General features: G+C 42.8%; 1 protein-coding gene across 4 annotated transcripts in view; it reads left to right on the top strand.

The window, feature by feature from the left end:
* The window catches only part of LOC306849584 (cytosolic acyl coenzyme A thioester hydrolase-like), a 100,074-nt gene that overhangs the window by 73,709 nt on the left and 8,110 nt on the right, over window positions 1-18,255 (top strand). For all 4 annotated transcript variants that reach the window (XM_079384730.1, XM_079384729.1, XM_079384728.1 and 1 more), the window contains exon 8: window positions 6,830-7,014. In XM_079384730.1, coding sequence (XP_079240856.1) covers window positions 6,830-7,014 — 185 coding nt within the window. The remainder of the gene's footprint in view (window positions 1-6,829; window positions 7,015-18,255) is intronic.

Below are 18,255 nucleotides of genomic sequence, written 5' to 3'. Positions count from 1 at the left end.
ACTCATCTCTTTCCCCTCTGCTACTACACAATAAACCAGTTGATTGTATTGAACTTACCTCTGTGTCTGTCTGCTGACAGAAGACCAGACCAGAAGGTTCCGACGATCCCATCTGACTACCTGGCGTTCCAGGATGTGTTCAGCAAACAGGCAGCCACGAAGTTACCACTGCACCGGCCATGGGATTGTGCCATCGACCTGCTGCCTGGAGCTATACTTCCAAGGGTCGAGTATACCCCCTGTCCATCCCGGAGCGCTCATCAAGGAGGCTCTCCAACAACAGTTAATTCGCCCTTCCACCTCTCCGGTGGCCTCGAGCTTCTTCTTCGTGAGCAAGAAGGACGGAGGCTTGCGGCCCAACATCGATTACACTGATGATCACACTGTCAAGCTCCCTTATCCTCTTCCCCTGGTCCAAGCTGCCCTCGAGGAACTCCGTGGGGCCCGTATCTTCTCGAAGCTGGACCTGCGGAGCGCCTATAACCTCTTTCATATCCAGGAAGGCGACGAGTGGAAGACGGCGTTCATTACCCCCTCAGGCCACTATGAATATCGGGTCATGCCGTATGGCCTTTCCAACTCACCGTCCGTCTTCCAGGGGTCTATGAACGAGGTATTCCAGGAGTTCCTCCATCGGTTTGTCATCGTGTACATGGGCGATATCCTGATCTACTCCTGGAACCTGGCCGAACATCGCCATCACGTGGCGCAGGTCCTACGCCAACTCAGGAAACACCACCTCTACCTGAAGCTCGAGAAGTGTGAGTTCTACCGCCCCACTGTCCAGTTCCTCAGCTACAACCTCAGTGTGGATGGGATCCAGATGGACCAGGGGAAGGTCCAATCCATCCGGGACTGGCCCCAGCCTCAGTCAGTAAAGGAACTTCAATGATTCCTTGGCTTCGCAAATTTCTACCGGAGGTTCATTCTGAACTTCAATCTCCTCTCAGCCCCCCTCACTTCCATGCTCTGTCAGAAACCCAAGTCTCTGTCCTGGAACTCCAAAACTCGAGCCGCCTACAAGAAGCTCCAGGAGGCCTTATGCACTGCTCCCATCCTCTCACATCCTGAACCCCAACTCCCATTCATAGTGGAAGTGGATGCCTCCACCACCGGCGTGGGAGCAGTGCTGTCTCAATACCACGGATAGCCTCCCCGACTCCACCCTTGCGCTAACGTCTCCAGGAAGCTCTCCCTAGCGGAGTGGAACTACGATATTGGAAATCAGGAGCTGCTCGCCATTAAACTGGCGCTGGAGGAATGGAGACACTGGCTGGAGGGAGCTCAACACCCCTTTACGATCATCACTGACCACAAAAACCTGGAATATCTCCGAAGTGCTAAGAGGTTAAACCCCCGGCAGGCTCGCTGGGCCCTCTTCTTCACTCGTTTCCTGTTTTCCATCACGTATCTACCCAGAGATAAGAATGTCAAGGCAGATTCCCTCTCATGTATCCATGCCCCCGATGAACCCTCCACACCTGAACCCATACTCCCTCCAGCCGTCCTTGTGAGCCCCATCCGGTGGGCCCTGGATGAACAGACAACAAACCCGCTCTGCTGGGAGGCCCAGAGGGCAAGACCTATGTGCCCACCTCCTTGAGGAGTTCCATTCTGGGCTCCCTGCATGCTTCCCCGGGCTCTGGACACCCAGGCAGCCAGCGTACTCTCTCGCTCCTCCAAGCTCGGTACTGGTGGCCCAGTATGGCCAGGGATGTCTCCCAGTACGTTCGTGGATGCTCAGTCTGCTCTATCTCCAAGACTCCACATCACTTACCCGTCGGAAAATTAGTCCCATTACCCATTCCACGTCGCCCCTGGTCCCACGTCAGAGTAGACTTTGTCACAGATCTCCCCAAGTCAGAAGGTTATACCTGCATACTCGTTACAGTTGACAGATTCTCCAAAGCCTGCAAGTTAATTCCCCTCCGGGGTTTATCCACAGCCCTCGAAACAGTAGAGGCCCTCTTCCATAATCTCTTCCACACCTTCGGCATCCCGGAAGATGTCATCTCAGACCGTGGGCCACAGTTGGTCTCCCGTGTCTTGAAGGCATTCTTCAAACTCCTCGATGTCACCATCAGTCTCAGTCTCTCCTCAGGGTATCACTCCCAGATTAACGGCCAGACTGAGCGGAAGATTCAGGAGATTGGGAGACATCTCTGGACCTACTGTCATGACAACCAGCACAGCTGGAACCGCTTCCTCCTGTGGGCTGAGTATGCACAAAATTCCCTCAAGCAAACCACCACCGGCCTCACCCCATTCCAGTGCATACTCGGCTACCAACCCCCTCTGTTTCCCTGGACAGGAGAGCCCTCCGACGTTCCAGCTGTCGACCACTGGTTCCGAGCGAGCGAGAGAGTTTGGGACTCAGCTCATGTCCAACTCCAGCAGGCAGTGCGGTGACACAAGACCTATGCAGATGCCCTTCGGTCTGCCACCCCCGTCTATCATCCTGGAGATAAGGTCTGGCTCTCCACCCGGGATCTGCGTCTCCGCCTGCCGTGCCGGAAGCTGAGTCCCCGCTAGTCCCCCTTTTCTATCGAGAGGCAGATAAATGAGGTCACCTTCCGTCTCCAACTCCCTGCACGGTATCGTATCCTTCAAGCGTTCCATGTCTCACTCGTCAAGCCTGTCTCTCCCTCTGTCACAGAACCCAAAGAGCCTGCAGTACCTCCTCCTCCCGAGATCATCAAGGAGCCCCTAGTCTACAGGGTGCAGGACATCTTGGACTCTTGGCGACGGGGTGGTCGCCTGGAATGTCTTATAGACTGGGAGGGATACGGGCTGGAGGAAAGATCCTGGGTGGCCTGGGACGATGTGCTGGATCCCTCTCTTTCACCAGAACCATCCTGACCGTCCCACACCCAGAGGCCGTGGCTGACCCTGTCGCTGCAATAGGGCGTCAGGAGCCGCCCATGGAGGAGGGGGTACTGTCAGAGAGTCACCACAGTCACCAATGACAATCACCAGATCCCAATCCCCTGATTTCTGATCACCACCACCTGTCAGCACTAATCAGCAGCACTATATCCCTGCACTCCTCCCGTTCACTCACTGTCTGGTCTCAAACATTCCATGTTGACTAACCTGACCCACTTAACTTTTGTCTACTTACCAGTTGCTCCAGTGTTTCTATCCCTGTTCTCCACCGTCTCCACGCTCCACTGTTACCTCCGGATGCCCTGGAAAAGGAAAAAAGGACATTCACACTCAGATCAGCCCCTAGAGACATTCCCATTCCCCTTCCCTGCCTGCTGGACATTCTGCTCATCTCCTTCCCCTCTGCTACTACTCAATAAACCAGTTTATTGTATAGCACTTACCTCTGTGTTGTAGCAAATTAGCTCAAAGTGAGATGAACATAATTAATCATAACGGGTTGTTATCAATTATATATTCATCTTCAGAAATTAACTGTAGCATTAATAGTACAATAAAAGTATTTGTTCATCCACAGTACGGACCGTTTTAATCATCTATTGACTCTAAGTAAAATTATTCCTCTGGCCACGGAAAATTTATTTCCTCACTAATACATTATAGAGCATGTAACAAAACCGGAACGTTGAAGTGACCTTCTATGAGCCGCAAACACAGACAACCAAGTGTGAATACATATGGATGTTTATTAAACTACACTACAGGGGAACATGTAACATTGAACTAAACACAAACATACACACATTAAACATAGATATGCCAACGGAAGGAAGGCATGGAGAGAGAGAGAGAGAGAGAGAGAGCGCGCTCGAGCGCAAGAGAGAGCGTAATGGAAGGATTTACACATCAGCTAAACACAACCTGTTAGAACCATCAAACAGTTACATCACATTAATCAAAAGGGGTCGAAGCCTAGAAGTGCATCTAAATAGTTAACAAGCGGTTACTTGCACTGGTTTGTTGATGCTGAGTAAAGTGCCCTGCTGCATGTATAATGCGTAGATTCCTGATGAATTCCTTTAGGAGTGAAAGCTTCGTCATTCCAGCCATGGGTTGATTGGCCCGAAGTGAATTGACAAAGTTACTGGACTTAAAACTGCCAGAATCTCGGACTCCCCCCGAAAGGGGAGCCGCGAGATTTCCAAGGTGATTTGTGTGTTTCCAGGGCACCGAAAGTAAAGAGAAGACCTCGCCTTTTGGGTGTGGGAGAAGTTTTATCTGGTTTCCCTGTAACACCCATTTTGGTCAGTTTGACCAATAACAAGGCACATAGTTTCAGCGGGAAAGTGTTTCTTTGTCTCACTTGACGCCTCATTTGCATGTTTTATGACTGTTCTGCTCAATCGGTGTAATTCTTCCCACAGTACAGTAAAAATCGTATGATGTATTTAACGTTCACATAGTATACATCATTGTTTGAGAAATAAAGAGCAGATCATTTTGATATCAAGAAAGAGACATCTAACATACAGTATATTAAACCAGAGATACATTCATACACCTGTTAGGGAGTAGGCAGTTAGGCCTACTGTGCTCAACGAGCAGCGGGTGCTGCCGTGAACCCCTCTCCCGTCCAAAAGCACTCACAGGCGGTCAGTCCCTCAGTAGCCTCGTGCAGCAGTCAGAGCAGAGAGGAGACACACACCCCTCCGCATCCAGGCTGCAAATGAATCGCGCATGGCCGCCGCCGTTCCCGCAAATGTAAATGTAAATGTTCACTCACTCTCACACAAAAATAAATCACTGCATTTAAATTGACTCACGACATAGCTCTCCATTCACTCTAGTCTTGATTGCAGGAACAGCTTATTGAGCTGAAGAGTGACAGTAGACTGAAGGAACTCTTTATTTCCTGCCCTCTTTCGTCATTCTGGGCAGCATTGATGCAGGAATATCCTGAACTCTGTGACGTCGCCTTTAAGTTTCTCCTTCCTTTCGCGTCGACATATTTGTGTGAGGCAGGATTCTCAAAAATGACTGCACTCAAAACGAAATACCGCAATCGTGCACAAATCGAGGATGATTTGAGGCTATGTTTATCAAACATTGAGCCAAGAATTGAGGATCTTTGCAAGGCAAAGCAGGCTCAGGTCTCACATTAACATCACCTACCTGCAAGCTTCTGTAAAAAATGCAGATGATGCCTACTATTAGGCCTAGTAATAATAACAATAATAAAGCATAAATTAATATCAGAGGTCTGGTGCCAATTCCCAATTATAGCAATAGCCTAGTAATGATAATAGGCCTATACTAATGATAATAATAATAATAACAACAACATCAACAATAAAGCATGTAACCTCATATAATTATATAGCAATAGCCTAGTAATGATGATAGGCCTACTACTACTCATAATAATAATAATGTCTGCAAGCTCACATTAGAAGTCTGGTGCTACTGTCAATTATAACAATAGCCTAGTAATGATAATAGGCCTACCTACCGCTACTGATGATAATAATAATAATAATAATAATGTGGGCCTAAAAATAATAGGCTAGGGCTATCTATCTATCTATCTATGCAAGGTGGTGTTTGGGATGTGTGGGGGGGGGGGGGCACTGCAATGAACCAGCTTTGGGGGGGCCCAGCTTGCAAAAGGTTGAGAACCCCTGTCTTAAGACATAAAGTCCCAATGAACATCAAGGATCATAAGCAGATCTTACAGTGTCTATCTGCTGGCAATATGTTAGAAATGATGCATCGGGATACAAATGCCAACTTGCATCCGATGCACAGTTCTATAAATCAATGCATCGAATCCTTAACTTTTATGCCGATGCAAATCATCCCTACTAAACGCAAATAAAAAATGCAACAAAATGCACATTCTGAATAGTTAGAGCAGCAAAATAATAATAATATAGCTTAAATCGAAAGGAGAGAAAGCAGTTCATTATTTTGATACAAAATCATCTTTCACTTGGTAGATTCTAGCCGAAGTAGACAGAGGGCAACATGGACAGGTTGCATGACATGCACTCATCCTCAAAAACCATTATGCTACTATGAAAGTTAAAGAACAATATGGACCAATCTAGGTTGATCGATAAATCTGGAACTATTGGACCTATGCAGACAATCTAAAAAGAAATATTAGGCAGCAATTTCCACATCCAACTTTAGTTAAAATACAACATAAATCAACCTGTACCAAGGAAGTGTGTAATGGCTGTGCCACTAGAAACACAAAATAAATTCATAAAAATAATGACTGTTTTCAAACTGGTTTCCTGAGCACTCTTTCTGCCCATCTATGGTAAATTAACACTGAGCGATAGTGCTAGTTATACCAAAATTAATAACAGCTAGTCTTACTAGGGTTCAAATAACTCAACTGGTGGAACACACATACAGTAATGATCAAATGTATTGTAACTTTAACAAGTCTCTTTTAAAAAGTGTCGACCAGATAAATGAAAATGTATGTTTAATAAAGGCAGGTATTACATTAGGCACAGGTCTCTGAAATCCTTGTGACTACAGTTATTTTATTTTATTCCTTAGATGACACGTCAGACCACTAAAAAATAAATTAATAATCACAAAAAAAAAGACAATGTTTTTACAAATCGCTTATTTTTAGTTGAGTCTCCACATTGAACACAATTATTCAATTGTGGTTAGAACCCACTGTTTATGTACTCATTAAATTAATCATTATAATAAGGTTGCCACATTACATCTGTAACTGTGTTGTTATTATATATTTATTAGAGTAGTGTATACATTGTATATAAACTTTCCTGCTACTGTAACACTTAGTGTCCCACCAGAAAAGCTCAATATCAGCAGGCTGTTAAATTCTGTGGACACATATTTATCTTACATTGAATACGGCATCATATAATATCAGTGACATTATGTATCCCTGCAGGCTGTGTCATTACTGTTTCCGGCCGAATGACCTTCACTAGTAATAAGTCAATGGAGATTGAGGTTTTCGTTGACGCTGACCCACTGGTGGAGGCTGAGAAGGGAAAATATAGGGCTGTCACAGCCTTCTTCACCTACATCTCCCTGGACAAAGAAAACAAGCCCCTTTCTGTGCCACCGCTTAAGGTGAGTAATGCAGAGTTTATACCCTGTGATATAGGAATATTGATGAATATAATGTGAATGTAACACTATTGAGACAAAAAAATTCAATTCAAGTTTATTTGTATAGCGCTTTTTACAATACAAATCGTTGCAAAGCAGCTCTACAGGAATTTAAGTTTCCACAATATATTTATATGTTTGACTTGTGGCAAAATTTGGTAATTCTGTATGTTGTCTGAGCATTGGCATCCTCCGAAGTCCTCTGAGGGGTTGGCATTATCTTTTCTCAGGTGTTCGGTCATCTCAGATCATTTAAGGGTTGGATCCTAGTTACCACGGGATGTTAATCCCGTGGCAGAAATAGAGAAACAAATAGAGACATAATTAGCGTAGCTGCTCTTCCATCTAAGCAAAAATGATTTGTTCAACCCAAGCTAAAGAATAATAATAAATGTACATTTGATCAGATATAACTGCAGTACAAGATGTTAATCCCGTGGCAGAAATAGAGAAACAAATAGAGACATAATTAGCGTAGCTGCTCTTCCATCTAAGCAAAAATGATTTGTTCAACCCAAGCTAAAGAATAATAATAAATGTACATTTGATCAGATATAACTGCAGTACAAGATTATAAGATGCATTATGTGAATGCCTGGCTAAAGAGATGTCTTTAATCTAGATTTAAACAGAGAGAGTGTGTCTGAACCCCGAACGTTATCATGAAGGCTATTCCAGAGTTTGGGAGCCAAATGTGAAAAAGCTCTACTTCCTTTAGTGGACTTTGCTATCCTGGGTACTACCAAAAGTCCAGAGTTTTGCGACCTTAGGCAGCGGGTTGGATTGTAGCGTGGTAGAAGACAAGTTAGGTACGCAGGAGCTAAACCATTTAGGGCCTTATAGGCAAGTAATAATATTTTGTAAATGATACGGAACTGAATAGGTAGCAGTGCAGAGACTGTAAAATTGGGGTAATGTGATCATATTTTCTTGACCTGGTAAGAACTCTTGCCACTGCATTTTGGACTATCTGTAGCTTGTTTATTGAAAATGCAGGACAACCACCTAGCAGTGCATTACAATAGTCCAGTCTAGAGGTTATGAATGCATGAACTAGCTTTTCTGCATCAGAAACAGGTAGCATGTTTCGAAGCTTGGCATTGTTTCTAAGATGGAAGAATGCTGTTTTTGTAACATGGGAAATATGATTTTCAAAGGACAAGTTGCTGTCTAATATAACACCCAGATTTTTGACTTTAGAGGACGTGACAGTGCATCCGTCTAGTTGCAAATTGTAATCCAAGAGATTCTGTGTACTGTTTTTTGGTCCAATAAGTAATATCTCTGTCTTATCTGAATTTAATAGCACAAAGATAGAACAATAGAACAAAGCGGTAGCGATTGGACAGGTAGGATCTAAACCATCTTAAAGCCTGCCGTTGAATACCAGTATAGTTTAGTAATCGATCTATGAGTATATCATGGTCTATAGTGTCTAACGCAGCACTAAGATCAAGTAATACTAGCAATGAGATGCAGCCTTGATCTGAAGCAATAAGTAAGTCATTTGTAATTTTAACAAGTGCAGTTTCTGTACTATGGTGAGGCCTGAAACCTGACTGAAATTCTTCATAGAGATAATTTTTTTGCAAGAAGGAGCACAATTGAGCAGACACAACTTTTTCTAAAATTTTAGACATAAACGGAAGATTTGAAATGGGTCTGTAATTTGCCAGTTCATTAGAATCTAGTTGTGGTTTCTTAATAAGAGGCTTAATAACCGCCAGCTTGAATGGTTTTGGGACGTGACCTAAAGATAACGATGAGTTAATAATATTGAGAAGCGGTTCTTCTGCTACAGGTAACAACTCTTTCAGTAGTTTAGTGGATACAGGATCTAATAAACACGTTGTTGGTTTAGATGCATTGATAAGTTTATTTAGCTCTTCCTGTCCTATAGTTGTAAAGCACTGCAGTTTTTCTTTGGGTGCGATGAATGAAGCTGAAATACTAGACGCAGTAGAATCTACATTTGATATTGTATTTCTGATGTTATCTATTTTATAAGTAAAGAAATTCATAAAGTCATTACTCTTAAACTGTGAGGGAATATTTAGATCGGGCGGTGTCTGTTTATTTGTTAATCTAGCCACTGTGCTAAATAAGAACCTTGGATAGTTTTGGTTATTATGGTTAAATTACACAAATTTGGTTAAATTATAAATGACTTACTCATGACCAAGATGGCGGCGCGAACACATCGCGAGGCTCAGCGTCTCTCCAGTTTTTGCAATTTTGCAGTATTTTTCCTGCTCATCTCGGGTCTGTTCGCACTGAACAGCTTTGCCTTAACATCATACACCCGACAGGAGCTTTTGGATATCTGTCTGCACTTTTCCAACAGTTTTATAACCAATCATCGACTCATCCCTGAGATCTTCAGAACACCCGAAGCTACGCACTCTGCTCGGCCGGGCGGAAGTGCTCACAGGTGGTGGCGAGATCGTAAACAAAGGCGGGGGAAGCGCGGAGGGCTAAGAGCTAAGCTAAAGCTAACACCGCACCGGCTCTCTTTACCCAGCATTTTCCTCGCTAATGTGCGGTCATTGGTGAACAAAATGGATGAGATATGACTTTGCATCACCCATAGTAAGAAACGTTTGGACTGCAATGTCATGGTTTTCACTGAAACATGGCTACATAGCGACACACCCAATAATGTTATTGATCTAACCGGATGCTACACGCTCCGAGCAGATAGAACAGCAGATGACTCCGGCAAGACCAGAGGCGGAGGATTGTGCATTTATGTAAACAAAGCTTGGTGTACGAACTCTGACATTGTTGGAAAACACTGCTCACCTAACCTAGAGTTTCTCATGGTTAAGTGTAGACCTTTCTATCTGCCGCGGGAGTTCACTTCCACCATCATAACTGCAGCCTATATTCCCCCGGATGCTAATGCCAAGCTTTCTATGAACGAACTGCATGCGGCCATTAGTAAACAACAGACTGTACACCCGGAAGCTGCATTTATTGTTGTGGGTGATTTTAATCACTCCAACTTAAAGACAGTGCTCCCCAAATCCCATCAGCATGTCTCCTGCCACAGTAGAGGAGAAAAAACTTTGGATCATGTTTACACAAACATCGCAGGAGCTTACATCGCGACTCCCCTCCCCCACCTGGGACAGTCTGATCACCTTTCTTTGTTTCTCACCCCCAACTATTCACCCCTCATCAACCGTGTGAAGCCATCAGTGAAGACCATCAAAGTATGGCCAATGGGAACAGAGTCTGTACTTCAGGACAAGTTTTAACACACGGACTGGATGGAGTATGTTTGCTTCTCAGGCTGCCAGTGGCTCTCACACGGACATTGATATCTATACCACCTCTGTACTGGATTACATCAATACCTCCATTGACAGTGTTACAACAGAGAAAAAGATCACAACGTACCCTAATCGGAAGCCATGGATGAACAAGGAAGTGCGGCTCTTGCTGAAAGCCCGCAACACTGCTTTCAGATCAGATGACGCTCAGGCCTACAGCATATGCAGGGCTAACCTGGAGAGGGGCATCAAGAAGGCCAAGCACTGCTACAAGCTAAAGGTAGAGGAGCATTTTTCCAACTCTGACCTTCGGCGCATGTGGCAGGGCATCCAGGTCATCAGTGACTACAAGCCATGCAACTCCACTCCGACGGTCACAGACGTCTCCTTCCTTAATGAGCTAAATTACTTTTATGCTCGCTTTGACAACAACAAGGAGACAGCTACCAAGATCACACTCTCAGGAGACCATCCGACCCTCAAACTCACCTCCACAGATGTCTGCACAGCATTGAGCTGGATCAATGCATGCAAGGCTGCTGGCCCCGACGGCATTCCTGGACATGTGCAGAGCAGCTCGCAGGGGTCTTCACAGACATTTTCAACCTGTCACTCACCCAAGCAACGGTGCCAACATGCTTTAAGTCCACATCCACTGTGCCAGTGCCGAAACACTCCTCCCCAACGTGCCTGAATGACAACCGCCCCGTAGCACTCACACCCATTGTTATGAAGTGCTTTGAGCGACTGGTCCTGGCACACCTCAAGAACTGCCTCCCACCCACACTGGACCCACACCAATTTGCCTATCGAAGCAATAGAAGCACTGAGGATGCAGTATGCACAGTACTGCACTCGGTACTCACACACCTGGATAACAACAACACATATGCACGGATGTTGTTTGTTGATTTCAGCTCAGCATTCAACACCGTCATTCCCTCCAAGCTGATCACTAAACTTGGTGACTTGGGTGTTAACACCTCCCTCTGCAGCTGGATTATGGACTTTCTGACCAACAGACCTCAGCATGTTAGGTCAGGCCACACCTGCTCCACCACCATCACACTCAACACCGGCGTACCACAGGGCTGTGTGCTGAGCCCATTTCTCTACTCCCTCTACACCCATGACTGCAGGCCTGTGCATGCATCCAACTCCATCATCAAGTTTGCTGACGACACCACAGTGATTGGCCTCATCAGAGACAACGATGAGACTGCCTATAGGGAGGAGGTACAGCACCTGGCTGCATGGTGTGCTGACAATAGCCTGCTCCTCAACACCAGCAAGACAAAGGAGCTTATTGTGGACTTCAGGACGAAGAAAAGTGGAAGGCATGACCCCATCCACATTAACGGGATGGTTGTTGAACGTGTCTCCAGCTTCAAGTTCCTGGGAACCCACATCTCGGAGGATCTGACCTGGACCACCAACACATCCAGCCTAGTCAAGAAGGCTCACCAACGCCTCTTCTTCCTTAGGACACTGAAGAAGAACCACCTGTCTTCCACCTGTCCACCTGTCACGGTGAACTTCTACCGGTGTGCGATTGAAAGCATCCTGACCAACTATATCACAGTCTGGTATGGGAACTGCTCAGTTGCTGACCGCAAGGCACTGCAGAGGGTGGTGAAAACCGCCCAACGCATCACAGGGACACCACTTCCTGCCATTGAGGACGTCCCGAGAAAACGCTGTTTACGTCGAGCTCGTGGCATTCTTAAGGACTCCTCTCACCCTGACCATAGACTGTTTAACTTACTGCCCTCTGGGAGGCACTTCAGGAGCCTCCGAACAAGGACAAGCAGACTCAGGAACAGCTTTTTCCCTACAGCTGTTTCCCTACTAAACTCTGCCCAATGATACCCCCCTCACACACCACTACAAACTCTTCACCCCTCCCCATCATTAAATCGGTTTAAAAAAAAACACACATCTACACACTAAGTACTATGTACTGGAAATTTTTATTTCTATGCACTTTCAATGTTCATTGCACTAGTGTTTATATATCTTAATGTATAGCTTATTCATATCCATTTGTAATTATATTCATAGTTTTAGCTCATAGTGTACATACATTTACTGCACAATCCATCTGTATAGTATGTTCATATCACCTATCTGTATATAATACTGATAGTATTTAAAAAAATTGTAAATTATGTCCATAGTACTACGGCCTTATCTGTATATTCTGTACATATGTAACATATTGTAGGCACTGTATATCCTGTACCTCTGCTTATTGCACTTCTGGTTAGATGCTAACTGCATTTCGTTGCCCTGTACCTTACATGTGCAATGACAATAAAGTTGAATCTAATCTAATCTATTATCTATGAGTTTGCGGATATGCTCTACCCTGGCAGCTTTTAGAGCCTGTCTATAGCTGGACATACTGTTTTTCCACGCAATTTTAAAAACTTATAAGTTAGTTTTTCTCCATTTGCGCTCAAGATTACGAGTTTCTTTCTTGAGAGAATGGGTATAACTGTTGTACCATGTTGTACGTTTTTCTCTAACCTTTTTCAATTTGAGGGGGGCAACAGCTTCTAATGTATTAGAGAAGATAGTGCCCATGTTGCTAGTCATTTCATCTAGTTCATGTGTATTTATGGGTACACAGAGCAGTTGAGATAAATCAGGCAGGTTATTTGTGAATCTGTCTTTGGTGGCTGGAACAATAGTTCTGCCCGGACGATAACGCGGAGCCATATAATTAATATCAGTAATATACAGCTTGCACGATACAAGGAAATGATCAGTAACATCATCACTTTGAGGTACAATATCTATATCGGTAAGATCAATTCCATGCGATATAATTAAATCTAGCGTATGATTAAAACGATGAGTGTGCCCGGTGACATTTTGCTTGACTCCAAAAGAGTTTATTAGGTCAGTAAACGCAAGTCCTAACGCATCATTTGTATTATCAACGTGAATGTTAAAATCTCCGACAATCAGCACTTTATCAACATTAACCAACAGATCTGAGAAGAAATCTGCAAATTCTTTTAGGAAATCTGTATATGGACCTGGCGGTCTATACACGGTAGCCAGAGCAAGAGATAAGAGAGATTTATTTTGCATATCTAACAGTGTAACATTAAGCAGAAGTATTTCGAATGAGTTAAACCTCCTGTATCCTGTTTTCTGAGTAACATTAAGAATATCACTATATATTGTTGCCACACCTCCACCACGACCAGTCTGACGGGGCTCATGTTCAGTCAGGCAGGTACATCAAAATTATTATCTGTGATCATTTCACTTACAATAACTGCTTTGGGTGCGAGTGATCTAATATTTAGGAGCCCAAGCTTTAAAAATTGTTTTTGTTCATTTATTTTGCGTTTTTCTGGTTTAATCACGATCAGATTTTTTCTAGATCCTGCATTAAATTTATATTTTGACCTCGCTATTCGGGGAACAGACACAGTCTGTATAGATTGGACAACACAAGTACTTCTATCTTTTAAGTGGGTAGAACAAAAGTCATCATAGCGGTTATTTGAGAATTGGCTTACTAGTCAGATGGAGGGTAGCATCCTGGAGATGTTGTCTCTGCTGGGGTGCAGGCCATCAGCACGGAAAAGCCTAGGACGCTCCCAGAAAAGATTCCAATTATTAACAAAGAGCAGTTTCTGTTCTTTACACCATGACAATAACCATTCGTTTAAAGCAAACAGTCTACTGAACCTTTCGCTTCCTCGTCGATATGTGGGAAGCGGTCCTGACACAATGATCGTCGTTGCGGGCGATGTGCTGCATACCGTCTCGATCAGGCTCCTGAAGTCCCTCTTCAGTGTCTCTGTATGCCGCAGCTTGGTGTCATTAACCCCCGAGTGCAGCACGACAGCACCGATGCTCTCATCGCCCTTCAGGATCGCGGGTATCTGTGCAGAAACATCGAGAACACGAGCACCGGGGAAACAGTGAGTGTGCACTTTACCTTCAGCTAACGTAGCACGGACGTGCCGGACGATGGAGTCTCCGATGATCACAGCGTCGCGTTCCGTCTCGCGGAGGGGAGCGAAGCGGTTCCGGGTTGAGATATCGAAGACCGGAGGCGGCGGAGGGGGAGAGGTCGTCGCCCGGGGCTTGGCTCGCGTCTTCCGCTGATGGTACACCCAGGGTCCGTAGTATCCTGGCGCCGGAGTGAAGGACATCTGGGAAGATCGTGTCCTGGGTGCACAGGGTCTGTGCAGAGAAACACACGGAGTAGAGGTGGTGGGAGTGTTAGCAGCGTGTTGTATACTTACCCCGGACTTGTGAGCATCAGCCCGGGATGTTTCCAGTGCGGCTCTCCGCTCTCTCAGCTGAGCCTGCTTCTCCACCAGGTCCTCGAACGTGTCCTCACCTGCACTCAAAGGTAGACACAAATCCGCCATTTAAGCAAGTAAGAGTGAAACAATGGTAATGTGTGTGAATAGAGTATTAGCAATCTAAGCGAGATTAGCGTCAGCCACGCTACCAATGCTAACGGGCTATAAGCTAATAGCAGACACGAGAAATCAAAATAAAACTAGTGATAACAAGGCGCTCTGATTGGTTTTGTTTTAGAATGCTATAGTGGATATATTCACACGTTATAGAAACGAAAATGATAGTGTATAAAATTGTTTTTAAGATAGAAAATAGATGATAAAGAATCAACTTGGCAGAGCTCAAACTCAAAACACGCAGTCACAAATCAGCGCATGCGCAATGTGGTCCTGACAGTAAAAATGTAAAAAAAAACAAACCTTAAATTAAGTTTTAGTGTAAAAAGTGCTGTCTAGTATGTATTCTGAGTCATGTGCGTGAGACAGGACTTGGTGACCTACATTTCAAGATTTTTTCCTTACATGAGGCAACACAAAAGACTATGGATGGTTATTTGATATTGTCTTCTTGAGGGTGATGCTTTCAGTCCTTGGTCTTTCCAGGAGAACAGGGCAGAATAAAGGGTGAAAAAAGAACACTGTACTGGTAATGGAGCACCCAATAAAACCCGACTTTTATTTTGAATGTCTTTTCAAGAATGCAAAATTAAGAATGCCTACTGCAAAATGTTAGTGAAAAATAAGTACTTGTTAAGGAAATTGTGTAATTTAGGTGTGAACTGATTATAATGTTTTTGGGTGCTTTAGTGTGTTATTTGCAATTAAATAAAAATATAAGTTTACATTTATTTGAAATGCAGTTACTGCAGAGTGCTTTTTTGATGCCCCTCAGTGGGACTACACCTACACCTTCAGTGAAAGTCTATGGTATTTTTTCTTCTTATTTTATCATTCCACAGGTGTAAATCATGAGTCTGATCACAGTCTACCCCACACTGACCAAAAAGACCCTGTGTTAAAATTTAGGGATACCCTCATGAGTAGTTTCCTTGTGTGTTATTTGGTTGTGAGAAAACACCTGAATCAGTCATTATATAATTAATATTGTGAGTACTGCAAATGATATGCTAAAACATGTGCCCCAAGACCCTCATGAGCACATGACTTATGCAACGAATAAAGGATTTACATAAGATTGGCCTCAGGCAGATATTCATCCTTGAACAGAAGGCCAATCAATCATCATTTTGGCTGCAAGCAAGCATGCAGGCACGCCTCTGATATGGTAGTGACAGAAGGTAAGCTCCATAGGTGCTAGCATTCTCAGCTCCCTACTGAAAACTCATAATAGCCACACTATGCAGCATCAATACACAACCTACTCTCAGTTGTTTGTGCACACTGAGTCCAGAAAAAAATATTTTTTTTTGTATTCAGTTTATTTTATTTAAATGATCGTGCTTTTCAAAATGTCAGATTTCAAAAGGAACATAAAATGTTAATAAACATCTATATTATTAGTTTATTTGTACAGCTCTGGAAAAAATGAGACCTCTGCTAAATTCTCGGTTTCTCCAGTTTTACTGATTATACCCTAGTGAAAATAAATATACTTAAATGTATTTGAAATCCATTTATTTTGTTCTAAATATACTACAAATATATTTACATATTTATTTGCTTAATAAAAATACCCTGCAGTTGTACTTTTGGTAAACTAAACTCCAAAAGTACAACTGCGTCTGGTGATGTCTATGCGTTCCAGACTTCAGGCTGCAATTGACTGCAAAGGATTTGCAACCAAGTATTAAAAAGAGAAAGTTTGATTTATGATTCTTATTCTGTCCCATTACTTTTGGTCCCTTAACAAGTGGGAGGCACATATGCAAACTGTTGTAATTCCTACACCGTTCACCTGATTTGGATGTAAATACCTTTAAATTAAAGCTGACAGTCTGCAGTTAAAGCACATCTTGTTCGTTTAATTTGAAATCCATTGTGGTGGTGTATAGAGCCAAAAATGTTAGAATTGTGTCAATGTCCCAATATTTATGGACCTGACTATATAGCAAAACACTTGTACATATAAAACACAAAGTTTCCATTTATCTCAAGATAAATAGTAGATAATAGATAGACCATAGACATTCAAAGATAGCACACATAACAAAACAACAGTAGCAGAAAAAAAAAAAAAAAAATTTAACTATGATATGTAAATTGTTTAAAATGCCATAGTGGTCCATATAATCCCCAATGCTGACATTATATGCCCCCAAAATAAAAATAAATATTTCAGCAGCATTATCTGTAAACTGTTACTCATAGTGTCAGGCTAAAGTATTAGTCATATACACAGATCAGTATTGTAATTTAAGCTAATATGCATAATTCACTCAGTGTTACTAAACCTTTACAAAATACAACTTTATTTTACAATTAAACAATAACTTTTCAAATATAACTGTATTTATCAAAATAAAGGATTATTGTCATGTAATGTGCCTGGTCGACTATGTTACTCATGTCGTGTATATGTTAATGTCATCTGTGTTTAACATTTTGTAATATTATATAGAACTTAAAATGCTTCTTCTGAAATTCTTTTTCATTATTTATCTCAAATGTGCAGTATGTAAATGCAGATTTATAATACATCATGTTACTGTCTTTAATGATCATATAGAAAATATCAGACATACTGTATACCTGCAAAGAACACTTTTAAAACAATGTTTCTCGAAATGTAACAGACTTCAAATGTAACATACTATCTAGTGACTATAATATAAAAAATTGCTGTTAAGTTTTGCAATTACATACAGGACACTGAAGGCACTACTTGTTTTAAGAAAGTTTTTTGAATTTGGTTGATGTCAGATGTATCCCTAAATATAGAATCGTCCAGCTACTTGCTTTAGAAATAACTTGTTTGCTTTTCAACCCTATTTGTTTGAGGTCTCCTTTCCATAAATGGAAATGCAAATTAAAACTGCATGAGCATCAGTCATATTGTGGCTCTTCGCTCTTATGTTTCAGAATATAAATAGTATATTGACGGCTATTTCAGACTTCAGGTGTTTTTTCTTCCTTCAGTGAAAGATCTTTCATTCTATTTTTAGGAGTTCCAGTTTTAGCTCTTGGTGGAGGGGAGTTATGGGCTGGGGGAGGGGTGAAAAAGGCTGGTGGAGTGAAAGCGCAGAGAAGTGGGGGATCATGGGATGGGTGGGACAGGGTGGGTGGGTCTATTGAATGGCATGCTGCACACAATGAAAGCTGCAAGGATCACCCAGATGTTCAGAGGTTTGCCTTTTCGGAGTGAGCATTCTGACAGGGTCTTCTCAGGAAACATTTCAGAGAAATTAGAAGGAGAGCATCGTGTTCTAATAAGAACAATATATGCATCAAGTATTTTTGTCTTTTTTCAGTAACAATATCTAAAGACTTTTAAAATAATGTGAATATGCTTGGGGAGCAAAATGATGTAAAATAAGACATGTTTTAAGAGAATGTATCATGAAATTAGTTATCCTAACAGAAAATACACTTAAATAACAAGATATTTTCTCTTAAGACAAGTCTTAAAAGCTTAT

The sequence above is a fragment of the Barbus barbus genome (assembly GCF_936440315.1).
Source record: "Barbus barbus genome assembly, chromosome: 29".
NCBI classification, from domain to species: domain Eukaryota; kingdom Metazoa; phylum Chordata; class Actinopteri; order Cypriniformes; family Cyprinidae; genus Barbus; species Barbus barbus.
The sequence above is the reverse complement of the archived record's forward strand: the minus strand, read 5'-3'. Positions and strand labels throughout refer to the sequence as shown.